This window comes from Labeo rohita, chromosome 12, assembly GCF_022985175.1.
Source record: "Labeo rohita strain BAU-BD-2019 chromosome 12, IGBB_LRoh.1.0, whole genome shotgun sequence".
Lineage (NCBI taxonomy): Eukaryota > Metazoa > Chordata > Actinopteri > Cypriniformes > Cyprinidae > Labeo > Labeo rohita.
In genome coordinates, this window is record NC_066880.1 from 25,648,459 (window position 1) to 25,664,229 (window position 15,771).

The following is a 15,771-nucleotide window of genomic DNA, read 5'->3' on the forward strand; positions in this document are numbered from 1 at the left end:
CAATGCTAAATTTCCGTTCCAATAATGAAACAAACTCATTTACATCTTGGATGGCCTGATAGTACATTTTTTGCAACTAACTATTCCTAACAACAAGCTATTCCTTTAAGAAATGAAAGTTTGAAAAATCAATCCTACTCAGATGCTTAATATCAATAAGAGCACATGAGATTTTACGCCGATAGTCAAACGTCATGCTTCACAAGAAAACAGTCGCCTTGATCTTTTTTCTACAAAATGTCACATCGAGTGTAGCAACAAGTCTCTAATGATTAGACTTGAGTGTCATTGACATTCTCTATTGGTCGCTGCCTGATGTGACTGTGAATAGGTCTGTTGCACTGCGTCGTGCAACGAGCAAATGTGTACTGTGTGGCATGACTTCAAAGGGCTAAGCACAATAAAACAAAGATAAGAAGAAAAAAAAACATCAGCAAAAGACTCAAAGCTGTGTGTGTGTTTAACTGAAGAGGCAGCTACACCAGCCCAACTGGTGAGTAACAACCTGGCACATCTCCAGCATAAAGCCCCAGAACTCTGCCTACCCTCCACAGGCACAATCGCACACAAACACAACCAGCTTCACACGGTTCATTCAACGGCATGAATTTTACACAACCACAGTCCTCGGCTACTGTAGTATTGGAGATGTGTTTTCCTGTACAGGGATATATGGTTTATGAGGACACAAATGTATATAATGACATAGGTAATACAACGTGAACATGTTTATGAGGACACTTCTAAAGTGTCTAAAACGTGTTCTAAAAAGGCAGAAAGATTTCTGTAAGAGGTAGGTTTAGGGGTAGGGGAAAAAAATTACAGTTTGTACAGTAGAAAAACCATTACACCTATGGAGTCCCCATGAACCAATGTGTGTGTGTGTGATTATGTTTTATATTTTGGTTTTCAATTTCGCTTTAGTTTTAGGATTGTTTTCTGATTTGTTTTGTTTTTCCCCTTTGCTTTGATTTGTGTTTGGTGTTGTTTTTGTCTGTTTGTTTTTCCTGTGATTTTTGTTTTGTTTTGTTTTTAAATGGACTTTTTATTTACATCACATATTAATTTACCCTTAAGTTGTAGTTTTAGTTTAGTTTTAGCATCATTTTTTTGTTTTGTTTTGTTGTGTTTGTCTGGTTTTGTTTTTCCCCTTTTTTTTTTGTCTGATTGTTTGTTGTTGTTTGCTTTTTGGTTTGTTTTGTTTTTAAATGGCTTTTTTATTCGCAACATGACATCATATTGAATTACTCTTAAGTTGTAGTTTCAATTTAGTTTTAGCATTGTTTTCTGTTATTTTGTTTTCCCTTTGCTTAGATTTTTTTGTTGCATTTTGTGGGGGTTTCTTGTCTTGTTTCTCCTTTGTTTTTGCTTTGATTTTTTATTTATTTATTTTTTTGAAATGTCTTTTTATTTATAGCATCTCATCATACTAAATTACTCTTAAGTTTTAGTTTTTTAGTTTTGTTTGTTTTTTGTTTTGTTTTGTTGTTCCCCTTTGCTTTGATTTTTTTGTTGCACTTTATTGTTGTTTTTTTTGTTTGATTATTTTTTCCTTTGATTTTTGTTTTGTTTTGTTTTTAAATGGCTTTTTTATTTACAACATCACATCACATTCAATTACTCTCAAGTTGTAGTTTCAGTTTAGTTTTAGCATTGTTTTCTATTTTGTTTGTTTTGTTTTCCCCTTCGCTTGTTTTGTTTTTTTTTTTGTTGTTGTTGTTGTTGTTGTTGTTGTTTTGTTTTTTATCTTTGACTTTTGTTTTGTTTTTAAAAGTTTTTTTTTTTATTTACATTACATCATATTGAATTACTCTTAAGTTGTCATTTGTTTAGTTTTGGCATCATTTTTTGTTTTTCCCCTTTGCTTAGATTTTTTTGTGTTTTGTTTTTTTATGTCTGTTTGTTTTTTTTGTTTGTTTTTTAATGGCTTTTTATTTACAGCATCACATTATACTGAATTACTCTCAAGTTGTAGTTTCAGTTTAGTTTTACCATTGTTTCTATTTTGTTTGTTTTGTTTAGTTTTGTTTTTCCCCTTCGCTTTGTTTTTTTTTTTTTTTTTTATCTTTGACTTTTGTTTTTTTTTAAATGTTTTTTTTTTTTTATTTACATTACATCATATTGAATTACTCTTAAGTTGTAATTTTTAGTTTTAGCATCATTTTTTGTTTTTCCCCTTTGCTTAGATTTTTTTGTTTTGTTTTTTTATGTCTGATTTTTTATTTTTTATTTTTTAATGGCTTTTTATTTACAGCATCACATTATACTGAATTACTCGTAAGTTGTAGTTTCAGTTTAGTTTTAGCATTGTTTTCTGTTTTGTTTTGTTTTTCCCCTTTGCTTTGATTTTTTTTTTTATTTTTTATACAACATTACATTATATTGAATTACTTATTATTTGTTTATTCATTTATTTTTATTTTTATTTTTAAAGATTTTTTTCCAGCCCAGGTGGTCCGTATCAGAGAACAATTAGTGGCTGGAATCTGTCAAACCCCCAGTAGGTTTTTTATACAACAACTGATGACTGTCAGGTCAAATTCAGTTTCCAGGAGCAGCTGATCTGCTTCCTGTCCTCCAGAATTACTTTCCCTGAAACATCACATGCATGTCGTACGTCAATCAGATGCTCCCTTCCTGTTGAACTGGGTGGCACACACTGATAGTGTTTGGAATTTAATTAAATGATTAATATGTATGATATATATTTAGATTTTAGTTAACAAAATATATACTGCTTGTTTTCATTAAAGATAATAACTTTGCCACAAATCCCATTTAGCAACCACACAAACAACCTTGCTTCATTTTATTGTCAGTTTGGCTTCACTCTTTCCCTCTCTTGTTCTTTCATACTTTTTTTTTTCTATCTCCTTCAATCCAAATGCATATTCTTGTGGTAGTGTGCAGATGTAATGCTTCTCTGTGCCCTCACCTTCTCAGTAACCTCAACCTCAAAAAAGATCAATTGTGCTTCTCGATTCAGCCCATAACTCAGCGCACATGCCAAGACTGGTCAGGGGCAAAGCAGGCCAGCAGCCCCAGCTGCGACTGGAAATTGAATTTAGCCTGACAGTCATGCTAGCACGTCATCAGTTTCAGTATAAAACACTGCTTGAGGTGTCTAGTTTGCCACATCCATATGAGAATAAGCAATTGTCACATTGTACAATGCTATTTTGCAGTAGCCTAATAAAAAGATTTCTGTTTTCATCAGAGAACTATAAACTACTGTTACATGCTAAGCTACAATCTGCTCATAATTAAAGAATGAAGTCAAGCTGCAAACATAGTTAAATTGAAGCTACTTTATTTTGTGTTCGCAAAGTTACTTTTATACTCCAGTCCATTATATGTCTCTGCTTGCTCAACAGCATTGTGCAAAATGTGGCTCTGATTTGATGCCATATAATGTGACATTTTGTCACCCTGAACTGCTGTCACACTACTGAAAAATGAAGTTGGGTTAGTAGCATTCCTGCTTGTGGTTAGCTACTTAACACTGGGACTACATGAGTGATTTGAACAAATAATTATTTGAGCATACATCTGTTGTGGCGCTAAACCTAAATTGAATTTCTGACTGCGATGTCAAGTTGAGCGATACATGAGGTCTTTATTAGTGAGCGCTTTGATAAATGGCACAGTGGCGAAATGTCATCGCATTGCATTCACGGAGGCAAGGTAAATTTGTGCAAGTGACACTGTTTATCTGTCTTTGAAACTGAGGGATACTTATCCTCTTCACTGTATCAGATCATGCAGAAAGCTGTTATCATTCATAGGAGCTGAAGCATTTTGTTGCAGATGGTGGCTCTTGAATGCCAGTTATTTTTTTTTAGCATGAGTCAGAGTCTAGACGCTACACAACCTCTCAGTTCCTGCCATAAATGACATTTCAATGGGTCAATTTTGGCAGGAAAGCACTACTAAGGAATATAGGGCACGGTTTTGAATTGCTTTATACTTGTAATGCATTTTAGACATTTTTAGAATATTCTTTGCTACTTGAAAGCAGTCATTTGAGATGTAACTTCTGGTATCTAAACACTCCAGTGTCGTTTCAGGCCATTCCGACCTGTTTTTGACTATAAATCAGATTTAATACAACTTAATGTCGATTTTTCAGTCTGAAACGTCTTGAAATGATCCACAGATGTAATTTGGCAAAGTGTGTTCACTGGCATCTTCTCTTCCACACACTCAGTTACAAATGCAGAAATCTGACTTTTGGGTTGCTTTTTTACAGAGCTTCAGTAGTCCTGAAAACCTGGAAATATCAGAGAATTTCATAAATGTGATTTTTAGGCTTAGAAAAGTCATAAAAATGTGTAAGATGTGTAAAGGTAATAGGAATTTGCAGTCACATTACAAATAGTTACACTTTTTGGCAATAGGTGTAAAATCCTTATCATAAACAAATGGAAAAAAAAATTGAAATTCAGGTCAAAATAAGGGGAACCCTTTATTTTTTAAATACGATCAGTTTGTTGCATCGAATTGGAGCATCACAATGAAAACCTGATTAAAAAGTTTCTAAGACTTCGCATCAGAAAGTGTCCTTTTCTCTTTTTAAGCTGTGTTTCTGTTTCTTTTTTTCTCATAAATCGAAGATTATGCTGCTTGTGATTACTCGTTATGCATTCAGAAATGTTGGTGTCATTAGAAAGTCGCATTTCTTAATGAGGGCAGGGTAATCACAGTCTACTGGGCTTTCAGTATCAAGAGTTCAATTACTATTCTAATTTACCATCTTGCCTAATAATGTTTTCAATGTGATGCGCAATTAACAAAATCCTATAAACAGCTTGTGCAGTAATCATTCACTGAAGTGGTATGAAACTATGCATCCCAGAGTGAAATACAATTCACCATTAATATGACTGATTTGCTCTACAGATAGTCATGTGTTGTTGTGGACGATTTTAATTGCGATCCCCTTCATAAGCTTCGGGGTATACGTACTCCTCAGTGGATTGTGTCTCCTCATAGTGTGTTCTGTGTATTTGTTACTGTTGTGTTAGTCCGAGCCTGAATTTGTACCTGTGTTGGCCCTCATTGGTCCAGATGCAGGTGTATTTGTGTGTCCCTTGTCCCTGAGGTTTTCTGTAGCAGATGGTGATTGAGTTAGTTTGTTTTTCACATTTGCCATGTTTTCCAAGACATATGCCACCTCTACACCTTTCTGAGATTGCAGGCTAGCCTGAAAGAGCACTCTCATCTACAAGCAATCGGCATTTGTTGGGGCTGGGCCATGGCCCCAAGAGGCTGTTGAGCATACAGCAGCTTCCATCTCCACAGTTCACACAGTATACACTACAAAGAAGGGCTCAGGGCACTTACCCAGGGGACATGGAGTGATCAGCTGTTGATCAGCTCACACTGTATATTCTCAGAGCCCCAAGAGCTCTACTGTCTGATTGCACTGTATACAGTCAGGGGCCCTATTGTTCAGATCACACTATACAAAAAGGGTACAGGAGCACTAGTGGTCAGCTCATATTGTATACACTGAGGGGGCCAGGGGCCCTGGAACTCTAACTCACGCTGTAAATGCAGAAGTGCCCAGTTGCCCTTGAGCCCTGTTGGTCAGCATATAGTCATATTGAATGCACTGAGGGCCCAGGGGACCTGGAGCTCTAGTAGTCAGCTTATCCTGTATAAGCAGAAGCCCAGGGGCACTAGAGCCCTACTTATCAGTCTGTACTGTATATTGTGAGGAGCCCAGGAACCTTAATGTTCTGCTCAAACTGTATACACAGAAGGGCCTCCTGGAGCTCTAGTGGTCAGCTCATGCATTATGGGCAGAAGGGTCTAGGGGCCCTTATTGTTTAGCACACAGTGTATATTGTGAGGGGCCTAGAATCCCTAGTCGTCAGCTCAAAGTTATGGATATGCAAAAGGGTCCAGGGCCCAGGAGCACTGGTAGGCAGCTCACATTGTATGCTGAAGGGCCCAGTGGACCTGGAACCTGAGTGGTCAGCTCAATTTCTATATACTGAGAGGCCCAGTGTTCCTGGTAACTGAATAGTCAGCTCATGCTTTATACACTGAGGGGCCCAGGGCACTTGGAAGTCTAGTGATTAGATCTCATTATAAAAGCAGCAATGCCCAGTTGCCTTTGAGACCTGTTGATTAGCAAACACTCATATTGTATGCTCTCTGGGACCCAGAGGACCCGAAGCTCTACTGGTCAGTTCACTCTGTATAGGCAAAAGGGCCCAGGGGTCCTAGAGCCCTAATTGTCAGTTTGCACTGTATATTCTAAAGAGCCCATGTTCTGCTCAAACTGTATACACAATAGGGCTCAGACTCCCAGGAGCCCTAGTGGTCAGCTCACATTGTATACGTTGAGGGCACCAGGGGCCCTGGAGCTCTAGTGGTAAGCTCAAGCTATATAGGCAGAAGGGCCTATGGGCCCTAGAGCCCTACTGATCAGCACACAGTGTATATTCTGAGGGGCCCAGGAGCCCTAGTGGTCAGCTCAAAATTATGGATATGCAGAAGGATCCAAGGCCCCAGGAGCCCTGGTGGTCAGCTCATGATGTACGTTGAAGGGCCCAGTCGCCCTGGAACCTGAGTGGTCAGCTTACTTTATATATACTGAGAGGCCCAGTGTCCATAGAATCTGAATGGTCATGCTTTATACACTGCAGGGCCCAGGGCCCTTTGAACTCTAGTGATCAGATCTTACTGTAAAGGCAGAAACGCCCAGTAGGGGCCCAAAGGACCTGGAGCTCTATTGGTCAACTCACTCTGTATAGGCAGAAGGGCCCAGTGGCCCTAGATCTGTAATTGTCAGTTTGAATTGTATATTCTACAGATCTCAAAAACCTTAAAGTTCTGCTCAAACTGTATACACAGTAGGGCTCAGGCTCCCAGGAGCCCTAGTGGTCAGCTCACATTGCATATACTGAGGGCACCAGGGGCCCTGGAACTCTAGTGGACAGCTTATGCTGTTTAGGTAAACGGGCCTATGGGCCCTAGAGCCCTACTGCGACTTATGAATATGCAGAAGGGCCCAATCTGACTGGTCAGCTCACATTGTATACACGGAGGGGTGCAGTGGTCCTGGCGCCTGAGTGGCCATCTCATATTCTGTGTACATTCGGTATACTTGCTTATTCACGGAGCCTTCAACGATTTGACCACTGGAACTCTAGTGATCAAATCACACTGTAATGCTGTAAGAAGTGCCCAAGAGAGCCCTATTGGTCAGCCCACACTGCATATTCTGAGGAGCTATAGGTGCCATACGCAAATGTGCCCCAGCCCCTGGGGGTTCTAGTGTTCAGCTCACACTGGATACACAGAGGGGTGTTCTCTGGAGACCTAGTGGTCAGCTCATGCTGTAAAAGCAAAGCGATGGGTCCAGGGACTCTGGAGCTCTAATGGTCAGCTCATGATGTAAGGGCAGAAGAGCCCTGTTGGTCAGCTTGCATGATGAGGTGCCTGAGGGGGCCCTAATGGTTAGCCTGCAGTTTATGAGCCAAGAGCCCTGGTTCAGTTTTCTTTGGCAGTCTCAGGCTATGTACCCTAAAGCTTTGAAGGCATCTGGCTACTCTGAGGCCCCATAACACTGGCCCTACCCATAATTCAGCCCTGCCATTTGTTTGCTCAAAACATACAGATTGCATCTATGAGTAAATTAGAGTTACATACTAATTTGCCATTTTTGACCCTTATGTGAAGCACTTTGTTATCCTCTTGCAGATCAAGCAATTAACAGTAGCACTATTAATATTTCACATTGTGATCTTTGAGTGAGCAAATGTTTTGAAGCTAATTTGACAGCTTATTACTTCCCAGCCAGTTAATGCATGGCTGATAGAGCCTTTTGCACATATTCAGGCGGAAATCATCACAGTGACCACATCCAAAGCAGTGCATTACTGTAAATTACTTCAATCTTGTTGATGGCTTTTTGCATATTCTCTTGGCAAATTAAATACATGGATTCAACATTTTTTTTTTCCATTCCCTCTAAGCAATCATTCAGTGAACATCATTTTCAAGGGTTATTTTGTACTGGCACATAATAGTTTTGTTTTTCGAATACAGCAGCTCTTATTTACGACTTCTCTTCAGCCCACTGGTGACCAGGTTTGTTTTGCTGTCTGTCAGTGTGGTTCTGGCAACTCTCTCCACTTTTCCCTATTCTCTGAGCATCTGTCAGATGGCTCTTCATACTGGCATCTGATATCTTCTCATGCCCATCAGCGTGTTTTATTCATTAGCCATCCTCACCCACACAGAAATAAATCAGAATTAAATACGTCTTTGCCACGCCTTCCTTAATACACTGTAAAAAAAAAAAAAAGGTGCTGACTCTTTCTGAGTATGATGCAATCATATTTGCAATTACACAGTATCTTCAAACTGAAAAGACGTAAAATATTAAAGCAAAAGGAATGCAGAAGAAAAAGGGGGAAATGAGGAAATGAGAATGATGTTAATCAGACTCCTCAGGATTTTAAAAGAGCAGCGAGGAAATGTAAATGATCTGCTAGTATGATAAAACACAGTGTGGCATAACTCCTCGTGCTTTCGAACGCCCCATGACCCCAATCCTCTCCATACACCCTGAAGACACAGGAGTGAGCTGAAAAATCATTTGTAGTCTGATTTCACACCAAAACGCATCCCCCGACTGGCACTATGTGTGGTGCTGTCCCACCCGTGGGTGGATGGATGGGTTTTTTGCACATTCTCACGAGGACAGGCCCACCCGCAGGCCCCATTTCTCACCGGCATCACCCTTGTAATTATCTCCATCACAGCAGGGTTACCAACCCTTCTGTCCCCAGGCCAACGCTACACATTTGGATCTCACAGACTCATAACTTATGAAACTCACAGCAGGAGGCAGGACTTTAGAAGAACAGAATAAAATGAACAAATTGGGCCTGTCAGATTTATTTGAATCCTACTAAGAGGGCTCAGCGGAGGAATTTAAGTTGACCATTGCTTGAAAGATTTTGGTTTAAACATGCCTGCAGCTTAACACCTAGTAGACTTGAGATCTTGATTTATACCACTGAAGGATTGAATTCTTCATTCTGATTGGTTCACAAACATGTGACTTTTCTACTGCGCAACTGCAAGTAATTCCAGGTTTAACTGCATTAGTGTGTTATATTTCTTGTCCATGTTGATTCCAAATTGTTACAATGTTTCAAAGTTCTGCACAGATCTTTTGCCTTGATTTATAGTTGACAGATTTATTTATTTATTTATTTATTTTCTAGCTTCAGTTTGTGATTCCATCCGGTCAGAGGATATCAAACATATTTGACATTTTGAGCCGATTTTAGCACACATATTATTTTCATTTCTCATGTGTCTCTTAAAAAATAATTTACGGTGCATATTTCTAAATGAATTTGTTGTTTTCAGAGCGACTTCTGCCTATACAGCATGAGCTAGACCCTGGTGCCCTCAGCGTATACAGTGTGAAGTCTGGTAGTATGTGAACTTTAGCCAATTAATGTTTAGCCTTAACAGAACAGAAAATGTCCTCGTTCCCTGATGCAGAGACGTTGTCTCAAAGTCCAACACTACTGTGACCCCTAGTGTCAGACTTTGACACAACGTTGAAGTGACCATCTGAACATTAACATCTTTGTTACATATGGTAACCCTCGTTCCCCGATGGCGGGAACGGAGATGTTGTGTTGAAGTCTGACACTAGTGCGAACCCTAGTGTCAGACTTCGAGACAACGTTGAAGTGACCGGTTAAAAGGGAACATCTCGGTTATGTATGGTAACCCTCATTCCTTGATAGAGGGAATGGAGATATTGTGCTGAAGCCAGACACTAGTGCAACCCCAAGTGTCACACTTTGCCACAGTGACGAAGCGGCACAATGTTGAAGTAAACGACTGAAATGGAATGTCTCGGTTACGTAGGGTCACTGTCATTCCATTTCAGTCTGTCACTTCCATGTGTCGAAGTCAGACACTAGTGTGACCCCTAGTGTCGGACTTCAACACAACGTCAGAGTGACTGACTGAAAGGGAACGTCTCGGTTATGTATGATAAACCTCGTTCCCTAATAACAGAAACGTTGTGTTAAGTTCTGCCGCTAGGGGTTGCATGAATGTCGAACTTTGACACAACGTCAAAGTGACTGACTGAAAAGGAACACGAAAATACTATTGCATTATTGAAAATTAATGCTTCGCATCTCCTCAAGTGTGCATCAAATAATTCAGCAGTCATTGTCAGTTATTTCTTATATAATGACCACATTCCATCTTTCTGAAAATCTTTTTATTTTGTATTTTTGATATTCATACAAAATATTGATAGGGTTGGAAAAGGTAGTTTTGATTTCTTTTTTTAATATTTGTTTATTATCTTTCAGGGTACAGCGGCCAGTCGAGTTCACTATAAAGTGGATTTGGAGCAGTTTCCTTACAGCACAAGTATCTTCGACGTGGAAGAGAATTCTGGCAATGTTCTCACCAGGGTCAATCTGAATGAGGAGCCTAACACTAAATTCAGTGTAAGTGCACAACAATCTTTTCTTACTACTGGGCTTGTCAACTAGCAATCCGCAGGCCATAACTGGCCCGTCAATCATTTTTATGCGTCTCACAGATTGATTTAGATGAAATTGCTGCACTGCCTGATACATCAGAGTGCTTTCTGAGCAAAACTCGACGGTGAGTTCAGAAACACTCATTCCTAATAGTGGTCCAAATTCGGGCAGGTTTTACGCTTTTCTGGCCATAGGTTCTCCAGACAAGATTTCTTAACACACTGATCTTGCCTTATCAGATGTTTATATACACATCTATAAAAAATAGTCACATAGCAGTTGATGCAGCAGCACATCAGTCAATGTGCACAGTCACATTCTTGGACGCTGAACATCATCTTCTCAAGTCTCTTGTACTCTTAACAATCTTCATCTGCTCCCATCTCACTGAAAAAGAGGTGTACAAGGAAAGCATAAGATTAAACAGTTATCTTTGCTCAGTTTTAAATGTATTAATTATATAAAATGATTTATATGAAATGTTTTACTTTATACAGTATTTTTTGTCTTATATGGGATGATATTGTCATACAAAAAGAAAACAGATTTTAAATCTCTTGTTAACATAATAATAAATATATATATATATATATATATATATATATATATATATATATAAATATTAACATATATAACATATAACAAATATTTTTATTATTAGGGGGGAAAAAGATAATTTTCTTGCTATTTTATTGGTAAACACAATGTAGTACGACAGAAAATTAATGAAAGAGAGAAAGAGGGGACCAGGATGGGAACATGGTCCTGACAGCTCAATAAATTGGTGCATTTGGTTTACTCACAGGGCCACTGTGCAGGCATAAGACTTGTGTCATGTATACGGCATGTAAATGTCTCACAGAATATATTGAATGAAGTTTAATTTTCTTGCCCCATTCACAGACAGATTTTTTAAAAGGCATTGCAAACAGAGAAAGAACAAAGAAAAAAGGATGGAATGTTCATCTATTTTTTTGAAATACCTATACCCTCTCTAGCTTTCAAAACTCTTGAGACTTGTCTAGTAAAACAAAGACAGTGCAGACAGAACTTGACCCACTGCTGGTTCTTAGTCTTCCTTGTTTTATCTTAAAATTGATTTTCTCTTGTTCCCAAACAGTTGGCAGTTATTGCCTACGATGACGGGGAGCCGTTGAAGTCCAATAAGACTCTAGTGGAGATTACTGTCCTGCAGCCGTCCATCATTCCTGTGTTCACGCAGGAGGAGTACAGGTGAGCAAACACCTGAAAATGTGATTGCCCTCTGCCCCACCTGCTGTCCTTTCACGCTGTGATATATTGTTCTGCACCTGCGGTAGACTTTCGAAACATCATCAGTGTGAGTACCGTCTGTTTCCGCCTGGAAACAGTGCCTTAAATTAGAAAGTTAGATACAGGCGAACAGCAATGCAAAATATTGCAGTTTATTTGTGAGTTTTGTAATATGTGTGTTTTTATGGTCCTGTGAGGCATGACATTTCATTCCTTTTTATGTCTCTACATACAGTGAAATGATAATAAAAGCTCACCTGAGTTGATTTGAAATCAAACAGATTAAGTTCTTATCTTAGTTTAGTTTATGCTTAATTTGAAGATCCATGTCGAAGACCATTGTGCATGGAAGCCGCTTCTGCCACTGAGTAAAAAAATGTAAAAATGTTATTGCAACTTTTTATCTCGCAATTCTGACTTTTTTTTTTTTTCTCAGAAATGCATGATACAAATTTGCAATTCTGACTATTTTTCTCAGAATTGAGGTATAAACTCAATTGAGAGAAATAAAGTCAGAATTGCAGCATTTTTCTTGCAATTCTAACCTTTTTTTCTCAGAATTTTAAGATATAAACTCGCAGTTGCGAGTTATAAAATCCAATTTTGAGGGGAAAAGAAGACTGTTCTCAGAATTGCGAGTTTATATTTGACAATTCTGACTTGAAGAACTTGCAATTGCATGTTATAAAGTCAAAACTGTGAAATATAAACTCAGTTGAGAGTTATAAAGTCAGAATTGCAAGATATAAAGCCACAATTCTGACTTTTTTTCTCAGTATTGCATGATATAAACTCAATTGCGAGAAATAAAGTCAGAATTGCAACGTTTTTTTCTTGCAATTGCGAGTTTATATCTCGCAATTCTGACTTTTTTTTAGAATTTGAAGATACAAACTCGCAATTGTGATTTATAAAGTCCAATTTTTAAGTGGAAAAGAAGACTGTTCACAGAATCGCAAGTTTACGTCTGACAAGTCTGACTTAACTCAGTCTGTTAACTTAGTCAGAGTTGCAAGATATAAACTCTGTTGTGAATTACACAGTCAGAATTGTGTGATATAAACTCGTAATTGCAAGTTTATTTCTTGCAATTGTGAGTTTATATCTCAATTCTGACTTTATAACTCGCAATTAAAAGTTAAGTCAAAACTGCAATATATAAATGACTGACTGACTTCTTGTTTTGAGATATTTCTCAGAATTGTCTTATGTCGTTATAAAGTCAGAATTGTGAGATATAAACTCGCAGTTGTGAGTTATAAAGTCAGAATTGCGTGATATAAACTCATAATTACAAGTTATAAAGTCAGAGTTGCAAGATATAAATTGAGATATAAACTTCTAAGAAAAAAATCACAATTGCATCGCAATAACACAATTCTGAGAAAAAAGTAAGAATTGTGAGTATATATCTTACAATTCTGTCTTTATTTCCCTGAATTGAAATTTTATTTCTCAGAATTGCGACTTTATTTCTGAGAATTGTGAGTTTGTCTTGCAATTCTGACTTTATAACTCAAAATTGTGAGTATATATCAGATAATTCTGACATTATTTCTCAAAATTGCAAGTTTATATCTCACAGTTTTGAGAAAATTTCAAGATGTAAGCTCGCAATTGCAAAAAAAAAAAGTCAGAACTGTGAGATAAAAAGTAGCAATGACCTTTTTTGTTTTTTATTCAGTGGCAGAAACGGGCTTTCATACTTGAGCCATAAATGAAGGTTTGAGAGGTGGAGAAAGTTCAGAATTGATCCGGATTAACATTCACCTGTAGATTAGCACAATAAAACCATGAACGTCTATTTTAAAAGTAAATGAGGTAAAAATCATCAAAGCGCCATGGAAAGAACCAGTTTTGGGTAGTTTTATTCAATATAAAACCGTCAGCATAGATTTAATCATAGACTTTATGAATATGTATAATAGCTGCAAGGTAAAGTGTTTTATACACACTGTTGTTTCCTCAAAGGACATTTGCACTCCATTCGAATGCATTACGGCTGCTTTATTAAATTACATAATTAATATATTTGACACAAGGGGTAATCAGTTCAATTCGCATGGCTTCCGAGGCAAATAAGACTTGCGCTGGTTTGCCTAAATTGATTTAAAGCCAAAAACATTGAAGCTTATTTTACTGAATACAGCCTATTCATCTGTACGGTATGTTTAGGAGACAGCACCGTCTATACGAATGGATCTGTGATCAAAAACAATTTTATTAATGGCTTTATAGTGAAGTAGCAGTTGTACGCAGGCTTTGATGAGCTATAAGGACCAATGGGGTTAAAAATGGCCTTGATAACATCCTTATCCATTGATTAATCAGAGCTACAGGGACAGAAACATAGAGATGAAAAGACTCGGCCGAAGGTTTGAATTAATGCTGTGTCCTACAGAACTGCAGAAAGGTCATAGTTGATAGTAGTGCTGCAGCACAGTGAGAATAACAATAGCTTTCAGACGCAGCCCTCCGCTAGCTCTTGATTGCTGCCTGCGGACACATTAGCCAGGTGTCTGTTGCCCCTGTCTGGTGAACACAAGACTGGTTAAAGTTTCTCTGATCTGCCCGGCTTTGGCGGTTCAGGAAGCTGCTCTTGGGGGATCATCTAGGGGTGGACTTGAGATAACCCTGTGTCAGCAATTACCTGCTTACAATACAGTCAAGTAGTTTGCATTTAGCAGTATATATTATATATAAGGGTATTTAGGGCTGTGACAGCATGGAATTTTTTCAGCAAATCCCACAGTTTGGCAGTTAATCGCACCTCTGTTAACTTTCCTGACCAACATTTTATTTGTTTGCTTGACAAGTCACTGAGTTCTGTTTCACGCCACAAGTTCAAGGCAACCAAGAAGGCTGAAAGCGCACCCTATTTGTTGTCTTTATTTTACAAATGCACAATGTTTTGTTTTTATTGTGAGTATACACAAACAAAAGTAAACTCTTTATAGTTTTTAATAATGTCTTATTTAGGCTTGCTGCAAAATAGTCAGTGTTGACGGTGATACCGGTGATACCGAAGCCGCAACACCGGTTTCATCACTTGCCCACCGCGGCACCACCCCCACCACCATTTAGATTTTTTGTATAGTAATAAAAAATCATTTAGTTCAGTTAGAGAGCAGACAGTACAATTAAAACAGAACGCAACTGCTCAATGCAGTGTGCCGAATGACAGTCGCATCACAGATCAGATTTCATTTATCATGTGAAGAGAGTGAGTTGAGCTTAATAACAAGAAGAGAGAGGTGAGAAAGACAAGACAATGGTGGAAGAGTTTCAAAACAAAATGCAAAAGCTCCTGTTTTAAAAATATTTTTATATATTTTTTAATATTCTGCCATTTATCTAAGGTGATAGTGGAAGTTTCATATTCATTTTTATTTATTTAAACCGTTGATTTTTTGTTTTTACATTTTATTTTATATTACATCAAGGAGTATGCCGTGCTTTCAAGCTTTCTTATCCATTTTGCTAATAAATCTTTCTACGTTCTTATTTGGTTCCACAGTGTTTAGTCTACTGATTTTCAGTTTTGTATTCCTATTTGAACTTTGTGTAAGTTATTTGTTATTTTATATTAGGCATATAACATGGTGTATTTTTATTTGTTTTGTTAATAAAAGTTTGTTACGTTATGTTAATGCCGCTAATTTAAAATGTGCACATCGCTTTTACAACCTATTTAAAAGTGAAGTAAAGTGAGGAAAAGAGAGAAAACTCAAACAAACTAAAGACAAACAACAGCTTGACGCCGAATTTCAGCTAATTTGAAAGTGAAAGTAAAATGTGCACAACGCTTTTACAAGCTATTGAAAACTGAAGGACAGTGAGGAAAAGAGGAAAAACTCAAACAACCCCACCCCCATACGTCGATTAACCAGTGGGAAAATTTATTCACAGTCACAACCCTAGTCTTATTCTTATCTGTTTGACCAGAAATGACAGA

The 15,771-nt window shown here is 37.8% G+C and overlaps 1 protein-coding gene across 2 annotated transcripts in view; it reads left to right on the top strand.

Annotated features, from left to right (window-relative positions):
* The window catches only part of pcdh15b (protocadherin-related 15b), a 245,671-nt gene that overhangs the window by 163,503 nt on the left and 66,397 nt on the right, over positions 1-15,771 (top strand). For both annotated transcript variants that reach the window (XM_051124508.1, XM_051124507.1), the window contains exons 23-24: positions 10,368-10,508; positions 11,665-11,777. In XM_051124508.1, the coding sequence (XP_050980465.1) occupies positions 10,368-10,508; positions 11,665-11,777 (254 nt within the window). The remainder of the gene's footprint in view (positions 1-10,367; positions 10,509-11,664; positions 11,778-15,771) is intronic.